At 42.6% G+C, this 21,141-nt stretch overlaps 1 protein-coding gene across 1 annotated transcript; it reads left to right on the plus strand.

Annotated features, from left to right (window-relative positions):
* Window positions 1-4,858: 4,858 nt before the first annotated feature.
* Window positions 4,859-20,913, plus strand: LOC108876343 (uncharacterized). Its single transcript, XM_018665802.2, has 6 exons — window positions 4,859-6,122; window positions 14,091-14,324; window positions 15,465-15,648; window positions 15,761-15,856; window positions 15,990-16,497; window positions 16,649-20,913. Exons 2-6 carry the CDS (start codon window positions 14,179-14,181, stop codon window positions 17,593-17,595), a joined length of 1,881 nt encoding a protein of 626 aa, XP_018521318.1. The 5' UTR covers window positions 4,859-6,122; window positions 14,091-14,178; the 3' UTR covers window positions 17,596-20,913.
* The last annotated feature ends 228 nt before the right edge of the window (window positions 20,914-21,141 follow it).

Raw genomic sequence — 21,141 nt, forward strand, 5'->3', positions numbered from 1 at the left:
CCACACTGAACACAACAACTCTGTGGGCAGAAATACATGATGGTGTGCAACTATTGTTGGCTTCCTACCCTGCTCTGAAAAGCAAGCAGCTTCACAGACGGCTACAGCTACCAGCTGTAAAAGTAATCAGGTTCAAATCACATCTAGATACAATCTGGATATGAGATGAATCCAGGTGTGAATGGAAGCTGACAGCAGCCGCAGCTTCAGTACATTTAGTTAATCATCTTGTTATTCCAGCGAATGAACCTTTAATCTTCTTTAAAGGTTGGTTTCTCAAGGTAACGGGTTAATTCTCGTCTAAGTGTTTCTGAGATAACAAGATAATTACTTCAGTGGAGATTAAGTGGCCGTGGTCATTATCTTTTTTTGGTTAATTTTGTGGTTCATGAGTAATATCATGTTTTCTCATGGTTATTATCTCTCAAGATCAGGGAATAATTTCTCAATCACCTGAGGAAAACAAGCTTTTACAGAAATCTAAGAAAGGAAAAACCTGTCCAGAAGAAGAACAGCAACTTCACTGATACTGATCCATCTGAAGGGACGAGCACATGCATCTACATTTGTTGAACAGCCAGTAAGAACGCTTGACCTGTGATTGGCGACAGTCTCCTGTCAGGAGTTAGATTTTCTAAAGCCTGAAAACATCAAAGAGGAGCTGCAGGAGTCTAGTTTCCTTCAGACTACTTGAATTATAATCTATAATTTTTAGTTTCTGTTGTCTCTGTGTCTTTATGTCAAGCACCAACAAACATCCTAACTACGAGCTTCATCTGACATCCTGTTACTGATGCTGTAGGTGTCGGTTATTTGAATAATGTGGTTTCACATTAACTTGAATGTAGCGTTTCAGTTTCCTAAGCAAAGGAGATGGAGGGAGGGCAGCAGCAGCAGAGGGAGAAAAGGTTGAGATTTAAAGACAGAAGATTAAAAGTTTAACGAGAGATGAAAATAGAAAAGGAAGGAGAGAGGGATACGAGGACAGATTTAAAGAGAGGCAGAGAGAATAGTTGAAATATTCATCGCTAACTGCTCTTACCACTCAGGCTATTTCTGGTGCTACACTGCAAAACTGCATACTGAGAGGCTGTGTGTGTGTGTGTGTGTGTGTGTGTGTGTGTAGCTCTTCCCTGCAGCTAAACAGCATTTCCATTCTTCTATTAAAACGATCTTGTCTGGTTGTATTTCTCTCTTGTGCGTCGCTCTCTTGTCTCTCTCTCCATCACTCCCCGTCTCTTTGTTTCACTGGCTGGTTGTGTTTGTTGTGTGTTTTCTGATGGAAGGAGACAGTTTGGGTTTTGAGGGGAAGCTGTCTGTAGCATCCACAGTCACTCTGGCGTTTGTTAAGCTCATTACAGACTAGAAAACAAATCAGTTGGACCAAAAACAGGAGATAACACTGCTGTTCTCAGGTTCTCTCTGGGTCTAGTGGCCAGAAAACCATAAAGTTTGTCTTGAGGTGAAGGCAAAGTTTCAAAAGTTAATTCAAAGTTAAGACTAGAAAGTCATCCATTAGTGCAACCTGAGAAAACTGACAACAGATCAGCTTTATGCAAACATTGTTGCTACACTGGTTCAACGCAAAGCCATGTCATTGCATCAGTTAGCATCCAAAACATCCAGGACAGACTGGACACTACACTAGCTCTGTTTTTATTTTTTTAATGGCAGTCACAAAGTCTTAGTTGGTTTTGTTGGTCATGATAATCCTGCCCTCAGCCCCTGAAGTGAACAGTTCTTGGTTGTAGACCAGCAAAGTGTCAGTGCTGCTTTCAAACCAGCTCTCCTGCCTGAGGTAATATAACGAGATTTAGACGTACCGGTTTGATCAGAACCAGGCTAGCCATCCCCCCTACTTCCAGTTGTTATGCTAAGCTAGGCTAACCACTGTACTGAACACACAGACATCAGATTGATTTCCATCAGATCCGTCAGTAATAAGACTCTGCACAGAAAAGGACTGAACAACGAAGATGTGAGCTCGTAGCAAGAATAATAAAACCCATTCTTCATAGCAGAGGTAGCTGCTTTTACTAGCGGGTGCTAAGGTTAGCTAGGTTAGCTAGCTAACACATTTAGTGAAAATAGCTAGATATAGCCATCTATTTTCACTGTAGCTGGGTGAAGATAGCTAGCTAAGCTCAATCACCTGTTGTATTCAGGTGCAGTGAACATCTGCAGAACAAAAACTAAAGACCAACTCCTTGGCCAAAGGTTATAGCCGACATACTCCTTCCAAGTTTAAGTCAGTTTAGAATTCAAGGAGCCATTTTGTGTCCTGCAGTGGCCCTGCCTGGGTCCACCAGCCAGAGAGTGAGCCTCCCACTGCAGTGGACACACAGTGAACCACTGCTCCACTGCACCCAGGCCTCTGGTGACCACAACACCAACAACCTTCCCCCAGGCAGGGTGTGAGTGTTTCTGCACTGAAAGACAAACTGTCAGAGGAAAGAGAGGCGCCGAACGAGAGGGAGAGAGACAAAGACACACTGTGGAGAAGGTATGGAAATAAAGAGAGAGAGAGACGGAAGGAGAGAAAAGAGAAAGTTAGAGAGAGGACGACAGAGAGGAAGAAAGACAGTCAGTGAAGCCAGAGACGATTAACTGTGACGTGGCCTCTGGCTGGCCCCCATCCCTCTGCACCCATTATCCCTCGTTCTTTTCTGTTAGCGTTTCTTTATCTCCTCTTTACATCCACACTCTCATCTCACCTGTGTTTCCATTCCCTCCTCACCTGCATCCATCTCTCTCTCTTTTTCTTTCCTGCCTCTTCATCATCGTCCTTGAGGGGAATCTGTGGGAGCAGAGAGCAGCAAACAGCACCTTTCCAACATGAAGCTAAAGGACTTTTTCTAACAGGGATTTCGTGATTGTGAATCGCTGATTCTGTGCCAGGGTTTTGCAGCCATAAGTTCAACTAGGTCACAATGTGTCTCCAGTGGGACTGCAGCATTGACAGGTGGCGTAACTTATGACTTTGTCTTGTTGTCACCGGGCAGCCGGCGTAAAACTCCAGGAAGTCACTGCTCCCAGCCAAGAAATAGTCTGGCACTTACTCTAACTCCTCATAAAAGCCCAACCTGTCATTTTTAACTTTCTGCTGACTGAACTGAAACCTGGCCCAGTGGTGTATATTACCCATGATCCTCTTCTCCTTCTGGAGCAGGAAGCTGGAAGTGATGTTTCCGTCAGTTTCCTGGATCTCAGAGATGAACTCTGGTTTTTAACTGATCTCCAGTTCAGCTTCACTCTGAACTCTCTGGTCTGATTCCAGCAGTTTAAGCTGCTGACTCTCACTCAGTCAGAGGGAGATCCAACCTGAAGAACCAGAGATGGAGATAATATGTCAGCACTGTGTTTAAAGCTTGTGGTTGTTGTTGCCTCCGAGTGGCCAAAAGAAAAAGAAAATAAACTGATGCAGCTCTAAGTTTAGTGGAGACTGTGTAATTTACTGTTTTTGTCTTGATACAGAGTCAGTGAGTTCTTTAACCTACTTTGTGTTTATATTTATGTGTGTGTGTGTGTGTGTGTGTGTGTGTGTGTGTGTGTGCCATATGTTAGCTTGTGTTAGTGTGTGTGTGTGTGTGTGTGTGTACTCAGGTCTCCCTGGACTCAGCAGAGCTTCAATAATCTGCATTAATTTGACTTATATAACTCTCTCCATCTTCCTCTTCCTCCTCTGTTAAAACCCATCAACCACAACAATGATCACCTCAAGTCTTCATTTGTGAATCTCCTCTTTATGTCAGACATAAAGATTTTCCTCTTGAAATACGTTAATGTATTTTAAAATGATCCTTATTATGGCTGCACTCTGCCTGCTGTCTCTGTTGAATCCAGGTCCAAAATCAGAAGAGTGATTATTTCTGGTTGTTTAGACAGTTTGAACTGGTTTGCAGGAAGTGCCTCATATTACATTGATATGAAGGAGCGATAAAGAGGAATGTTACCGTGGTGTGATGTGACTGTTTTCAGTCAGAGTAAATATTTATAGGATTTTCTCGATTTCTCAGTCAGTGACGTAGATCTTAGCAGTGTTAGCAGTGTTAGCAGTGTTGGGCTGTCAGGGCAGTAAGACCTCCTCTGCTTTACCATTAATACTGAATGTATATGTGTTAAACTGTTCCCCCTGTAATTTAGAATAAATGCTGTTGCATCAAGTCGAGTCAGTTTTATTCATATAGCACCAATTCACAACAGAAGTTATCTCGAGGCTCTGTACACATAGAGATCCTTTCACCAATCAGATTTCAAGTTGGTGAGATCAGGACCATGTAGCAGGTCTGTGATAAGACCTGAGAGCAAACCACATGTATAGCTAGCTAAAACACGTTAGTGTAGATTTAACAAACCCACAGTGACTGAAGGAGGAGGAAGAGTTCAGAGAGGTTTATCTGTGCGTCTCCAACAGTAAGTCCTTTTCTATTGTTATGGAGGCTAACGCTGGAAGTCGAGTCTGCACAGTCATATTTCTCAGATAAGTTTTAATTCGCTGTAGGACTGAGGACGTCCGCTCCACAGAAGCAGTTTTTCTTATTTATCTACAAATTATCAGCAGTTTCAGGGAGTAAATGTATTTTACCTTTATTTTATTGTTTACGTCATTTTATGAGTTAATATTGATGCTTCTGCTGGAGATGGTGTGTGTGGCTCAGCTGTGTTTGGAGACCTGTTTAATTGTGTTCATTGGGTTTTTATAGCGTTGCTTCAGTAATGGTGTTTATTCTGTATATCGTTTTTTTTATCATATTGGCAGAAATGGCCTCCATACTGATATTCTCACACAAATAAATAAACACAGACGAAAACTCATATTAAAGACCAGATGTTCATTGAACTCTGGATCCTCACAACCACCATTTTACCTTATTACACACTTTACTTTTTAGTGTTTAAATTATTCTATGTTCTCCTTTTACCTGCTCTGCTGGGACTGAATAAAGTTACTGAATGAAATGAAAGTTTACAGTGTGGAGGCTTTAAAATAAAACACGACCGTCACAGGAACAACAGTAAAATTAGCAGGTGTCAGAGAACACAGAGTTACACTGAACGTTACATCTCATTTTAGTAGAAAAATCATGAATCACATCAAATATAAAAAGCTAAATCACACGGTAACGCACATTATGTCAAAACTGAGGACACACACACACACACACGCAGACATAATATCAGCATCAGACGAGGCTCGGGGCAGAAACGCAGAGTAAAGCGCAGGAGGAGGAAGACATTTTGAGACAGATGGTGACGAGAGAAAAAGGCAGAGTGTGAAGAAAAGAGAGAGACGGGAGGAAAAAGAGGGATAGATCAAAAACACACAGATAGAGAGAGAGAGAGAGGTGAAGGAGAGAAAACCCCTGAATGGATGCTTAAACTGACGCTGCTCTCAACCAATCAGAGCAGCCGCCTCCCCTCCCCCTTGCATCCGGGCTTTGTGATTGGTCGATGGGAGCAGAGATGCAGAGAACGAGAGAGAGAGAGAGAGTGACAGCAGGATAAAGAAAGAAGAAGAAGAAGAAGAAACTGTCAGATGAGAACAGCTCTGGTCTTCACACCTCCGTCTCCCTCTCTCTCTCTCTCAGTTTCTCTGTGGCACCTCTGCCTCGCTCGCCCCTCTCAGAGCTGCTGCTCCTGCCGCTCGTTCGCCCGTGTTGCTCTGTGATTCCTGAGGAGAGAGAGGTTTAATGCGATGGACCTGCTGCCCACCGACTGCTGCTACCGCTGCTGCTGCTGCTGTTTACACCGCGGCATCATGGGAGCTGTAGTTTCCCCAGCAGCGCAGGAGGACAGCTGATTAGCCAGGGATTGTGGGTTATCAGAGTTTGGAGATGTGAGCTGGTGGGCGGACGAGGCTCAACAAACTCTCTCTCTTTTCTCTCATCTCTCTATTCTCTCGCTCTCTTTCTCTCACTCTTTTTAAACCCCCGTTCTCCCTTTTCCTCCATCTCCTCTGCAGTTTCTTTCATCTCATCTCTCCATCTTTCTTTCCTCCCCTCTTTTTTATCCTTCGTCCCTCCACTTTTCTCCTCTCTCTCTCTCTCCCTCTCTCTCTCTCCTCCTTACTCACACTCGTCAGAGGAAAAGTCAGAATGGGCTGTCGTCTCACTCGGACCAAGGTGAGTGACCTTCTGCAGGAGAGAGAGAGAGAGAGAGAGAGAGATGACCTGCTCATACACACACATCCCATCACACACACAAACACACACATCCCTAACCCAGTTAGTACCAGTGAACCCAGACAAAGGCTGAGGGAGAAGCTCAGATGACTGAAGGCTAAAGGCTATTATCTGTGTGTGTGTGTGTGTGTGTGTGTGTGTGTGTGTGTGTGTGTGTGCAGAGAGAGAACGAGGAGACAGAATGTAAAGAAGCAGTGATGGAGAGTCCGAGATTATTCTGATGCCGTGAACACCTGTGTGAATTAGAAGACAAACAGAAAGTGGCTCAGACACCTGACGGGTTCATTCATTAGAGCGACTGTAGGAAGGAGCTAACGATGTGGCACCTTTTAGACCAGGAGATGAGTAGACTGTCCTGAATCTCTGTGATCTTTGTGTCCTGCAGCAGATTTGTGTTTGTGTTATGGCCACTTACATTTGAATGATTTCTCAGAAATCCTGTTTTCAGCCGCTGCAGTGGCAGTTGGTCAGTAGTTGTGTTTCTCTATAAATGTCGAGCGATTTCAGTGAAGTGTTGCTGAGAAAATCAACAAATTAGTTTCTATCAACTGGTTTGGAGCTAATAAAGGAGGCTGCGCAGCGTCGCCAGAGGGAGGCGATACAGGCGACCTTACACATGGATGTAATAAACAGAGAAGAAGAAGTTGAAGAAGTTGTTTGCCAACCGCCAAAAAAACTCGACCTCACCTCTGCCCTATGAGAGAAAAATGGAGAGAGAGCTTCACCAATATCCAGGAAGACACAGGAAACCGCTTCTTCTTCTTCTACTTCCCCAGAAGCAGAAACAGCTGAGTTAATGTTCACTACATCAGAAGAAAGAAACACCTTGAATGAACGGAAAAAGTTTTTTGCGCAGTCACAGACGTTTCCATCGACCGGTTTCATGTGTGATCTTTAAAACATTTTCACATGTGAAGTTGATGTGGGTTCTCTGTAAGGGAGAGTCTGTCAGTTCAGACTGAAAATATCTTAATTACTATTGGACGGATGAGACGTTTGACTTTTTATAGCAGGAAACTACAAACACACTTGAATGTAATACAACAATAACTGATGTTGTATCAAAATGTTTTCTGTGGAAGAGGTTCATGTTCTTTTTGACTTTTTATCAGGTCATCGTTTCAGTTCGTTGAATACTTTGGTTTACGATCAAACACCCGCAGAACTAATGACACTCCCATGAGCCTCAGCTGTAATTTGTATTTAGTCATAATTAGCCAGTGTTAGTCTGCTGAGAACGTGGCAAACAGACCCATGACAGTGACTGAATAAAACATGTTAAAGTCTGGCATCGAACAGTGAATCTGTCCTGGGCTTTTGCAGAGTCATCCAGTGTTAATGTTCTTGTTTGGTGTTGATCTGCTCTAAACTCCATTCATCTGAATTTTTTTTTTGTGTTAGTTTCATCTTTGACAAACATCCTGCTTTAATACAGAGCTGAGGCAGATTATTTTATCTTTAAATAACCTCGTTTATTTTTTTGTTTTTTGCCAAAAGTTCTGTGTTTGTCTTTGAAAAGCCAACATATTGTTCTCTTGCTTTAACTCTCAAATATCAATATATGGTTCTAATAAACATCGTGGACCTGACTGATATTTTTTCTAATATTGATCTTCTTATTTGATTCTATATTTTTCAGTTTTTTCAGAAACTGCCAAATACGACTTCCACTGGTGAATAATCTGGAAAAAGAAAGCAAAGAACAAACTTGTTTTTATGCTCTGTTATTCTATTCGAATAAAGCCTGAACACCACGAACACATTATGCAGAGTGCTCCAGCTTCGCTTCCACAAATTAGTCTGTCACTGGGAGTTTTTCTTGGAAAGTGTTTGTTTGTTGCCTGTTTGTCTTGGTTACTGAGCACTCCTCCTTATTTCTCTCTGCTTGTTGTAGCGCGAAGCCACATCTCAATAATTGCTGTTTGTGGATGTCTGGCGTTTCAGTGACGAGCTCGTAGCTTAGCCATGTTTTCATTTAGCACCATGTCTACTGGCTGAACGCCTCGATGATCAAAAGGCTCGACGGGCTGCGGTTGAACGGGCTTTTTAGACATGCAGAGCTGAACAATCTGCAACGACGACAGCAGGACAAATGTTCTCTGGCACATGTTCGTCTCTGAACGCCGGAACACACGATTATGCAGCTACGCATGTCAGAGGAGGTTTCATCCTCGGTGCATCGATGCTGAGGAGCACGTAAACAAACACCTTATCAGATGACTTCATGAGTCGAGGAGAGCAGTGGACCTCTGACAGTCCAACACAGTACAGTACAGACAGGGAGAGACAGAGAGAGGAGGGAGGTCATAACTGGATCTGAAGGCTGCTGAGGTGAACGAGATGGATGAGGACAGGCGTCACATAAACACACAGCACAAGACATGAAATACACAAACAGTCACTACACATATCAGTCCACATAGAACACAACACACAACAGAGGCTCATCAGAGAAACAGAACCAAGTCCTCACTGATTCACTTTTTACACCTGGTTTAATCCGCAGAACTTTCTTTAGTTGCAGCCGGACTGTTTTAGCTGGTTAAAGAGTAACTGCTCACCTGGGTCTGGGTGTAAATGATTAACATTATCTTTAATCTAATAAATAACAATCTGACTCTGTCAGTGGCAAAAACAAGAACTTTAGTGGACGTACTCCGACGTGGACAAATGTCCATTGGATTATATTACAGCAGTTGTTCACTGTTCTTGATCAATACTGCATCGATTTGGAAAACATGTCGTCCCTGTCAGTCATTTACACCCAAAAACCTGGGAAAATATTCATTTAATTATGTGCTGCATCACAAAATATTTTTTAATCAATTTGTAAATGAAGCAAAACACCAAATCAGATCATTCATCCTCGGTCCATTTTAACGAGGCCCAGACTTTACATACACTCAAAGCAGTAATAACGGAACCACATGTGCATCCACAGTCTACTTTACATGTGTTTTGGATTATATCCGACCCATTAGTCAGACTTACAGGTCTGATCAAAACTAAACATCTGAGAACAATGATTCAAATCATCAAACAACAAACTGAGAAGCTGTAAGTGACGCAATCCCATGGTTCTGTGGTCAGAAGCTTAATTTAAAATGAATTTGTCGTGTTTAAAGGAACAGTCATGGGAAATATGTTTATTTGCTTTCTCTGCGGGAGTGATGGAAGACCTCTGATCTTTAGAGGTGTTGGTGCATTTTTGAACACTGGACAGAGCCTGGCTAGCTGTTTTCCCCTGCTTCAAGTCTTTATGCTAAGCTAAGCTAACTATGCCCTGAGTATACTTCTGTACTCAGCACACAGGTATGAGATTAAATGAATGCACTATTTCCTATTAATTATGAATTGTGAAACTACAGGAAACACAGTGTACCCACCCACCACGTCGCCACTGATGAAGCCTGAGATTTATGAGGCTCATTACTGCACAATCACATAATTAAATGATCATTTGCATGCCAGAGTTTAAACTGAATCTCCATCAGCCTGAGATAAAACCTGCCCTGTGATTAACTCCCTGCTTCTGAAGCAGGTGAGGGCTGAAGTTTTGTCTCAGGGAGGATCAGCGGGGATCTTCTGTCACGGCTGCTAAAGCTGAATGTAAATGTTTGATCTGTCTGTGCTGACAGTATTGCCGGGGAGGAGAGAGTGGAAAACCACACTTGGCTGCTTGTTTCTGATATGAGGACGGCTGAATGTAAGGCAGCCGAGCAGGACGTGGTGTTATTTGATTGGATAGAGATTGACAGCTTGACATAAATGGATGGTGGTGCATACAGGGCTGGCAGGGATGGTCTGTGGGTGTACAGTGTTCTTTATATGCTCATGAAACTGCATTGACTAAAACGGTGGCAGCGTATTCTTGTGTTGTGATTAATCATTTCTGTGTATATTCACTTTTTTAAAATCACTGTCTCATGTATGCATCCTGCATGAGTTTAGAAGACACCACTAATTATTATAAACAAGACCCTGAATGCAGCACATTCTTAGACAATACTCTGAAACTAAAGAAAACCTTCAAACCAAAGGCATCTATCACTGACAAAACGCAGACAGTATAATAATTATAATCCACACAAATCAGAATAAGACTAATTAAACAGTCAAACTTCCTTCATTCAACAACAGGAAACTAGAAACATCAAAATAAAGCGGCCGCTGCAAATCTTAAATCATCTGTGCACCAGAATATTTCAGGGTTTTGTCAAATCATTTCATGAGAAACTGACACTCTCGGTCTGTGGACCATACAAAAGAAAGTGTGACTCACTCTCCACTTCACCCAAATCACACAGCTCACGCACAATCTATTTTCCTCCTGAACATTTCTGAATCTGTCAGCTTCAACAATCACCGTAAGATTCAGGGACATGAATTCTGTTACAGTCAGGGTCGTGCTATTGTTTAATGAGCATATATGTCCTGATATTTTTCAGCCTTTTTCTGCAAACTTAGTTTTTTTCTGCAGATATACACAGCATGTCAAATATAGAGTAAAACTCTAAACGTATTGTGATACCATAGAAATGATATGGATTTGTTCACGTGCATGTTTTTGTTAATGTTATGAAATTGCAGTACTGTACATCTCAACACATTCTGATGGGCTTGTAGAATCCATACATCTCATATTAATATTTTATGACTACGCACCTAAAGATTTAGGTCCAAAGCTAACACTCAGTGCCTACGCTGCAGTGTGTACAGAGGTGGAAAGTAAGAAGAGAGTCAGCCCTGAATCAGCCCTGTACTAAACAAGTCCTCCAACCTAAACAACCGTACAGTACACAGCAGCCTTACAGTGGCAGGAGATATGCTACAGATAAACAGTAAAAATCAGTGCTGAAAAATAAATAACGAACCTTTTTATGCTGGTGAAGGTTTGCTCAGGTTTAGGTTTGGTTTAAGTTTGGGTTAAAGTCTGAGAGGGATTATTTCTCTCTGAGTCGACACATGTATGAGTTTTTTAGGAAAATCCAGCATATTATACCTTTAAGATTAGAGGTGTTAGAGATATTTCTGGTAAGAGCAATAAACGTGGTTAAAGCTACAGAAGGATTGTGGTCATGGTGTTACACCCCCTACAGGGCACACGACACTCCACCACTGACCCAAATCCACCATAGAAAACACCTTGAGAACAGCCAAGTGCATGAGATTTATTAATATAAAACATTTCAAAACAACTGAGACGAAACCAACACTACACAGGATACATAGTCAAAACAGTGACGCAAAAATAAACCACAGCTGAGAGGCAGCATGTCCAGCAGACCCACGCTGGAAGCCCCAAATACCACAGAATAAACAAAGGAAATATTATTGTGTTTCCCTACAATAACACAAAAGTTCAGCAAACAAACCACACAAACCAAACTGGGAGCTCGTCTGGGATCGAACTATGGTAAAAAGAAATGACGCTGATTATTCGTTTGAAGCGTTGAATGAACATCGCTCTCTTAAAGTCCAAGGTTTACCTGTCACTCTACATCACCTGACTTCCTCCTTGTCACTGGAACGTAAACATGATGCTGTCTCACATGACCACTCAACGTACAATAAATCTGTGCATTTAAAGATTTATCAGACAACAAATCACCAGTTCTCACAGATGGAATCTGGAAACTAGAATCTGTCTCTAACTTTAAGCAAATACAACTGTTCACAGATGTTTCAGGAAGACTAGAAAACTTGGTGTTTAATGACTCCTGTTATTTTAAAATACTTAGTGCATAGTTTAGGCTGAAAGTCTTTTGTTTGATTTGATGGAGAGTACAGTCAACTTTTTTTTAACAAGTGACTGAAATTCACAGCATCGAATCCAGCACTCATACCGTTTTATAGGGCTTTGCAGAATTTGACACTTTTATTTCATTTTGCATGCTAACCGCGATTTTGTGCTGAGAACGAGGAGTGTCGCGTTTTGCAGAGTTTTGCACTTTGAGATTCGGTGAAAACTGAGTCAAAGCCTCATAAAACACTGAGAGAGAGAGAGAGAGAGAGAGAGAGAGAGAGAGAGAGAGAGAGAGATCAGTCTGTGTTACTGTCAAAGTGCAGTGGAGCGCAACACACTTCTCCAGGGTACAGCACATCACTCTCACTCTGACTTCTGTGTGTGTGTGTGTGTGTGTGTGTGTGTTGTATGTTGCCGTGTATGTATTTGTGTGCATGTTTCTGCACATATGACTTTGTGTGAAGGAGGTTCCCACATGTATGAGCGTGTATATGTGCACATCTTTCTGTATGTATGTGTGCTTTTATTTCTGTGTTTTGTGTTAATGTCTGTGTGTGTTTTGTGTGTCTGTGTGTGTTTTGTGTTAATGTCTGTGTGTGTTTTGTGTGTCTGTGTGTGCGCCTCAGGCTGTGCACTGTGAGTGTAAAGACTCCAGTGCTGGCCCAGAGGTTACAGAGGGCTGCTGAATCCTGACCTACATCGTGCTCTTGTTAAGACTGAGTCTCTCTTTAACTTTCCTGCGTCTCAACTTTCACATGTGATGTTATCACACAAACCACCACCATTATAGTTTTGTCATCACTTGGACTCAACAGACATTAATGACAGAATGTCCTTTAGGGCTGGAGCTGTCCTTCTATGTCCTGACTTGACAGAATGATGACACACTTACACTTTGTATTTCAGGCACTGTGTTTTTTCTCTGAGATAATCCACAAAGAGCCAAATAGTTATTGGGAAAAAAGACACTTAACACTGTAACTGATGTAGAATAAGAATAATGTTAAATTCTGAAGAATAGATTCTGCTTTATCTGTGTGTATTAGCACTTACTTAAAGGATAAGTCTGGTGTTTATTTCACAGAGCAGAACACAGGAGCTACTGGAATACTGCTGCTTCAATCAGTTAGGTTGTTTGTCTTGTGTGGTTCTTTTACTTCTGTAAAGGATCTGATTATTCCTTCCACCACTGAAAGTCACAGACTAACAGATGGAGGCAGTGGTATTCCAGCAGCTCCTGTGTTCTGCTTGGTAGAATACTCAGTTTTTCTCAGTGGAGTCTGGTAGTGATATATAGTGATGCTTCTGGTTAGACGATTACATTGCAGTAGCTGTTCACGGTGGCTGGTTACGTACACAAGTTAATCCAAGTCTAAAAAGTCGCCTGAGATATCCTAAAATGGCCACTGAACAGAGGATGTAACGGCATGGCCTTTCATTTGGCATCATCATCCATCTGATGTTTTTGTTTTTGGTGTGCAATGAGCATCACAGCTTCACAGGAATACTACAGTAGCCACTGATTTTTTGTCTTGTTGTTACTGTTAGCTGTTTACTGTTTTACTGTTTTCTACATAGTTTTCATTTGGTTGGTCCCATCCATCTTAGCTTTATATGTTAGTAAATGATCTCACACTACATGTCATAGAGGGTCAGGGCTCTGCCCAGAACACTACAGCAGCTGTTTCCACTAATTAACACACCCTCAACTAGAATGAGAGGAAACAGTCACTGAAATCAGCTGCTGTTTATCTCCAACAGAAACCTGCACACTCTTCACTCCTGCTCTCAAACTTCAGCTAAATGGCTCAATCTTTTATCTTTTTATATAAAGATTGCATGAATCATATGCCACGTTACGCAACACAATTGTAGCTAGGCATGCCAAAAAGTTAGATCAAAAGAACTGACTGACCTTGTATTGGAGTGCATTTGTGCTGCCTCCATCCTTCATCAATACCACAGGTAACACTTGAATGTTACACAGTAGAAGCTGGATAATACAAAGTCTTTCTGATCTTTAAAGCAACCTGCTTCCAGTCGTCCATCTTAAACTCTAAATATGTGAGTGGACATAAAAATACACCTACTACACGAGGCAAAGCATTCCTTTTACCGCCATTTTATTCCAGACTTTGATATGCATTGTTCCCTCTCATCAGGCTAAGACTCATGAACCTTCTCATCACCGACACCGAGAGGAGCTGCACTTTGTGGATGAGTATGGCCAACCAATCACTATGCAGGTAGATGGGAGAAGGGGGCGTGGTCACAGGAGGCGACGGTCCCATTGCGCCATTGAATGCAGTGGTCCGAACAGAAAGACACTGGGAGGCCTTGAGAGCCATGGGACTGATGGAGGGAGAGGAAGGCCAGGGAGACGGCTACAGTGCAGGGTACGTACTGTTGGAAGGCTGCATGATGGGGGCAAGGCCTGGGGTAAGGATCTGGATTCAGGGGTCTGGATTAGCTTGGGACAAGGACAGGATGCTGTGACTGGGGTTGTTCCTGGGTAAAGGAGAAGAAACTGATTTAGAATTTTTAGCAATGTTCTTATTTGTGTGGTCTTTTGGCCTGGTGATTACATTAAAATGATGAAATGGTTGATAATTGTTGGGACGTAAAACATTTATGGATTGGATAGGAGTTTTTAAGGGTTGTAATTGGTTGGGGGAGGCATTGTGGAGGTGGAGGTTTTGTAAAAGACTGGGACTATTCATTGGGGTAAACAGTTAGGAGTGAGGTAAAAATGTGATGAGGGGTAAAAAATGGTGTGGCAGTGGTAGAAGTTTGGTGATGAGGTAAAATTTTTGGACTCTGAAAAAAGATTCCTATGGTAAATGATCAGGAATTAAATAAACATTTGGGACAGGGGTCAAAGGCGTGGACTGGGTAAAGGCCATGAAATTGCCCCAACCTATATGACTTTGTAGTGAAACTCAAAGTTTGGGAATAGAGTAAAGGATTGTAACAGGGTTAAGTGTTTAGAAGTTGTGGAAAAAGTTGGGACAAGGGTATAATTTTTGAAATGTCATTCTAGTTTGTAAAAGTTTTGGAATGGGGAAAGAATTGCAATAAAGTGTAAAAACAGAGAAGATGTTTGGGAGAAAGGTAGGAATTTTGGGATGGGCATAAATTTTGAGAATGGGCTGGACTGAAGCAAAAGGTAATGTCTACTGATGACTCAAACAGAGGGGCAGGATTTTTACTTTAAGGTTAGGGGGCAAGTTTAGCTTGCTAGGTCAGCATGATGTTGCATTGAGTCTCATAAATATTCAAGAGGGGAAGGTTGTTCTGCTGAGACTGCTGTCAGTGCAAAACATGGTATTGTAATGCATGTAGATGGTGACTATAAATATTCATAGACACATTTACATATCATAGATCATACCTTTCCCATTCCCATTCAGGCACAAATAAACAGACCTACGTGATGTGAAGGCTGACAGGTCCTGAAGCACTTTCTGCCATATAAATTCCCCTTGACATCACCTCCTAGTAAAACACAACATAACCTGACTGCTTCCTCTACACAGGCCCTACTATGGTCACATGACTGTGTCACCTGACCTATACCCCGGCAATCGGATGATGATGTCACCTGATGTCTATCCTCCCAATGGCTACCTGCCCAGATCAGCAAATGACCATCACCTGGGTAACAACTACCTGCCCAGTGTTTCTTACAGCTTAGATCACCTGGACAGACTGGACTACCAGGTGATTAATGGTGTTGTTTTGGATTCTATACTTCTGATGTTTATGGATCAGTATATGCTACAAAAGTAATCAATTTACACTAATTTCTATTCTGATCTTCTGTGTCTATCAGGGTGCAGAAATGTTGCCCTACCAGCCTAACTCAGAAAGCTGTCTGATCGGGTGCTACAACACAGAGGAGATGGAGCCCAAGAATTTTCACAGACAGGTAGCCAATTTCACTGATTTGCATTACAACTTTTTTATTTCTCAGCAACTCTTCCGAGCCCTGTTTTGGCCCCTCAGTCCTTAGTGCTCCTTTTAAATAAATCCAACTCAAATTCTTTCTAATTTCTCTTTAGTCTGACTATCGTCCTCCTTGGCGGTCTGATCGTCCTCTGGGATACCTTCCCCTCAGTGAGCTTGACAGTGGGCTAGGCTGCGGCCCCGACAGCCCACACCACCGGGTGCCACTCTCCGAAGCCGAGACAGACGCCATGTCATCGTTGCCAGGCCACACCCCTTCCTCCCAAGGCTCCTCCTCTTCCTCAGAGTCCCTGATCTCCTCTGAACCCAGCGACTCAGGCTTCCACAGTGTCAGCACTGGGGAGCACCGACGGCTGCACAAGATTCACGGAAGCCACGGCCATCGGCAAGCTCATCATCTCCGCTCAGGCCACTCCCCTCGAGAGCAGAGAGGACGCTGGGATTTGGAGTCCATCCCCGAGACAACTCCTATGACTCACCCGGGAGCACCGCAGGCATCCCGTTGCACTGTTGGTAACAGCACGACCACAACAGTTCACTTCCACAGAGCTGAGAGGAGTCCCACATTACCTCGCCACCGCTCACCGCCCTCCCCCTCCATTGGTAAATAAAGCTCTCCAAATCATTTCCAGCATCTGATGTCATAGTCAATTTTAAAATAGATATTAGTCCTGAAAATTGGACTGGATATGAGTGGCTTGATTTACAGACGTAATGTAACACTGTGCACCTGATTTCTTCTTTCTGTTTGCAGGTTGTCGTACTGAGCCCTGCCAGCGGAGGGCACTTTGGTTGGAGCAGCAGCAGGGAGGAGCAGGGACGATAGACGCTCCAGGGCGGAGTCGAACAATAACAGATTTGAGTGAAGGGCAGCGTCGCCGCAGGGCCAGTCACCCCAACATGACAGATCCAAACACTCTGAGCAACAAACTCCAGAACAGCCAGCATGGTGCAACCAGCAATGTGCTGGGGCCGAGGAGCAGGGCCAGTTATCCCAGTAACTGTCAACCCACCAGTCACCTCAGCATAGACAGAACCAGTCTGACCAATCAACAGAACATGCTGAGAAACAGCCAAGGCACCAGTCGGAGCAGGGAGGACGACTCCCTCTCAAAGAGTCCTGGATCTGGCTCCAGTGGAGTTTCAGACTGGCGTGGCTTTCAGACTCTTGGGAATCGCACTGGCAACCCTAAAGGGTCCTCTGTTCCCTTTTACAGCACACTGGGTGCCCCACAACGGAGCCCTCGCTCTCCACCTTCACCCCGCTCCAGACTGTCCAATCAGAAGTCAGTCAGGAATCAGCTGCTCAGAGCCCGAGCTTACCGATTGGCCAGGGAGCGCAGTGAGGTCACAACAGATGAGGAGGTGCGAGGAGAGGGGGAGAGAGAAGGGGAGGAGGAAGGGGACGACGGCCGATTGGCAGGACGATACTGGAGCCGGACAGAAAGGAGACGTCACCTGGCACTATCACGGCAACACAGAGAGAGGAGGGGAGGAGGGGAGGAGCAGTCCGGGGGAATCCAGGGATCGCTGTCATCTCAGACGGTGCTGGAGCTGAGCCACATGAAGCAGAACCGACTGAGGAACAGCAAGCTGCTCGATGATTGGACAACAGTGGAGGAGCTGTTAACCCATGGGACACGAGTGGAGAGTGACAGTCAGCTCTGTCCCAGTCCTCTGCTATCGGTCACTACTGTCTGAAAACCTCTCACACACAATCCCACCATCAGTTACTGTTGATTGACTGAAACCTCCAATCTGTCACTCAGGCCCAGATTCATTAAAGGTTTGTGTGGTGAAAAGTGTAAATGTCTACTAAAATCACTAAACAACTGCTGACCCATGGTAATGAATCATTTACACAGTATAATTTACATTTTGGATCCATTTGTAAGCAAAACTATGTATATCAGTGATGGACCTAATTTGCACCATTGAGCAATATGATGCTCTGTGAATATTTTCGTAAATCAGGGATCTTTCAAAGAAAAGCATGAAGAGAAACATATGGGTTTAACAATGCAAAATGGTCGCTGCCACAATGAAAACAAACATTTAGACAACATGGAGGGGGTTCTCAAGTTTCCCAGGCTCGACAAGGTGATTTTATTGGTACAGCAGTTAATCTCATAGTCCCATATAGACTCTAGACATCATCTTATTTACTTTCAGTCGTCCAAGCCCCATGGCCACATTATGAACCAAACATACTAAGTGATAAAAAAAGAGTTGATTTAATTGTATATCTTAATTTTTAGCATCCCAGTGGGAAAAACCACTCATGTCAATTTCTGACTTGCAATTCCAAGAAATTACATCTAAATAAATCCAATATACGTACAATCGATTCAGCCCATTTTACAGGAGCTATGCGCTGTTTGTGTCTTGTTTCACCTACTAACTGCTACAAACACACAACATAACAAAAGCAGCTAATTTAACATTAGAGCTAACCACCTGGCATAATGCACGAACACTCCCAAGTCAGAAAAAAATGGTGTTTTTCCTGTTCTCCCTACTATTTCAATGGCATGAATGCAACATAAGTTCCCACTCTATTTAGCTTACTTACTAGTGACAACACTGTCTGAACTGAGAAGAGCTTGTTTTCTAAAAATGTCACTGAAAACTTGACATGGACGAGTTGGTGGGAGCCTGAGGGACTCAACCACAGAGCATATATGCAACTGAAACTAGAGGAGGATAAAGCTGCAAAACTGGTGTTGATTCTCAGTGGATTTTGCAATACTAGTGTCCCTTTCACAATGCACTATACACTGTCAATGTGGTCACAAAGTTTGTGCTGGATGGACCCTCACAGACATAATTAGATGATGAAAATTTGAGCTTTCAAGGAACTTACATTGCAAAACTACAATTAATTTGGACACCCACTGCAATCTTAGTGAATCTGGATCTCAGTTGTGTTATTTACTGTCTGACAGGATGTTCTAACTTATTTTCTGACACGTCTGAGCCTGGAAATGTCTCTTCAAGTAAAATAAAAGAGGGACGGGAGAACTGAAAAATGTGGCCAAAGATAATACTGGGGCTCAGGAGGAAACCAACAATCAATCCCCAGAAATCACAAGTATGACAATCTTGGAGAAACTGATTCAATCTGAACTGAGTTTAAACTAACACTACTATCTGACAGGAATCTCTAATCCAACGCTTGCTCTAGAAATGAGTTTCCGCAAGTTTGTACAAGTAAAAAAGGACACGGAGGAGCTGCATGGGCTTTATACTCTGCAGTGTTAACAGACTCAGTGGATGGACTGGTTGGATCCTTCACAGACCAGACCGCCTGTGACTGGTATGAAATATCACACCATTGGTTGTGTTGCCTTGTGGAAAAGTGTCTTCATCTCCATTTCTGGTTTACTGCCTTTGTTTCAGTCTCTGTGCCATAAAATGTCAAGGTCGAGTCTCTAAAATGATAAAACTGCTGGGAGGCTCTACTCGCTATAAGCTTGTTTGGGGATTTCTGCACCTTTATGATCAAACAGCCTCTAAACCCTCTAAGTCACCGTTTCACCACATCGTTCTTTTTTAGTCGCCACTTTCACTGGTCTCTCCTGGGTGGTTTACCATTTTAATCTCCACATACTCACACAGACTTGGAGTGTAAATAAATCAGACTATAAAGAGGGCTCACAAGACTCCATGCAGCACTGTGTACAACTGGGTTTCTATTTCAGAGGATTTCTGTTTGGTTCTCAGTCTACTGCTGCATTTACTGATGTTAGGTGTCTGAGGATGATTTATGCCGCACATCTGTTTATCTAATGAAAGCTGGCCTGTTGCGCTATATGCCATGAATCAGAAATCTATACATTATCTGAAAGGAATAGTTTGACAATTTGAAAATACCTTATTCACTTTCTTGCTGAGAATTAGATAAGAGGATTGATAGCCCTCTTGTGTTTTAAATATGAAACTACAGCCAAAAGGCAGTTAGCTTAGCTTAACCCGAAGACCAGAAACAGGGGTTCAAGTACGATCTCCCTCTACCTGAGTGAGAGTCAGCAGCTAAAACTGCTGGAATCAGACCCAGAGAGTTCAGAGTGATGCTGAACTGTAGATCAGTTAAAAAGACTGAGAAGTCATTAAAAAGCAGCGTTCATCTCTGATAACCAGGAATGTGACGGAAAGATTAGAGACACAGTGTGGTGTGTTTGTTACAGCCACAGCACTTCCTGCTCCAGAAGTCAGGGATCATGGGTAACATACACTGTTCGGTCACGTATCAGTTCAGTGACTGGCAGTTGGAGTTCCAGTTGTTGCTCAGCAAAAGTTACATTTTGTTGCATTAATTAATGAGGTTTAGAGAATCTGGTTTGTGAGATATTCTCATCTACCTCTCAGCACGGAAACAAGTAACATGTTTTGCAAAATGTCAAACTATTCCTTCAATGTGTTTAAGCTCCTGACATCTGTAAAAATATTTCCATCTGGAGTTGCAACACAGACTGTACACAGACCATGAACAATACTCGGTGCATATCACTATGCTGAGTGCTTAGTTACAGAATGAGCTATTGGCAGCAAATTGAACCAAACAAAGGCACTTTTTAGTATTTAAACAACTAAATGAGACCTTTATCCAGCCTGAACAGATTTTCAGTGAGGAATTTATTTCCCCCGAATATCAAATCAGATTTAAAATCTATTACTGTTAGTGGGATTACACTTGTGACAAATGCTGATACTGGCTGTTACAAGCCAGTATGATTACAGACACCACTGAGAGAAACTGGTGGATGAATTTGAGAAATGTTAATCAGGGGTTAGATGTTATGATGTAATAATGTGTCATATAATGAAACTGTTCAATGCAATTTTGTTAAATATAAGAAATGTCGATTTATTTTCATATTCTGTCAGGGTTCTGAGGTGAAAAGGAGGTGAAATCCTGAAGACAGGATCACAAAGCTGGACTCATAAAATGAATATATTTGTTGTATATTTCTTTTTCTAAACCATAGGGGTGTGTGTGTGTGTGTGTGTGTGTGTGTGTGTGTGTGGTGAAAGAAAGAGAGGATAAAGTTTGATACTAAGTTGTTGGTAGTGTGTAGCCAAAGACATTGTATAACTTTGGTTTGTGGACAATCTAGAATAACAATCACTGTATGATGTAAAAGTATATTTTATAATCATATTAGTTTTTATATATTTTATCCATTATTTTGCCTTGTGTAGATTACTTCTGCTTTTCACCAACATCTTGCTATGCTTGTGTATGTA

This window comes from Lates calcarifer, linkage group LG6, assembly GCF_001640805.2.
Source record: "Lates calcarifer isolate ASB-BC8 linkage group LG6, TLL_Latcal_v3, whole genome shotgun sequence".
Taxonomy (NCBI): Eukaryota; Metazoa; Chordata; class Actinopteri; family Centropomidae; genus Lates; species Lates calcarifer.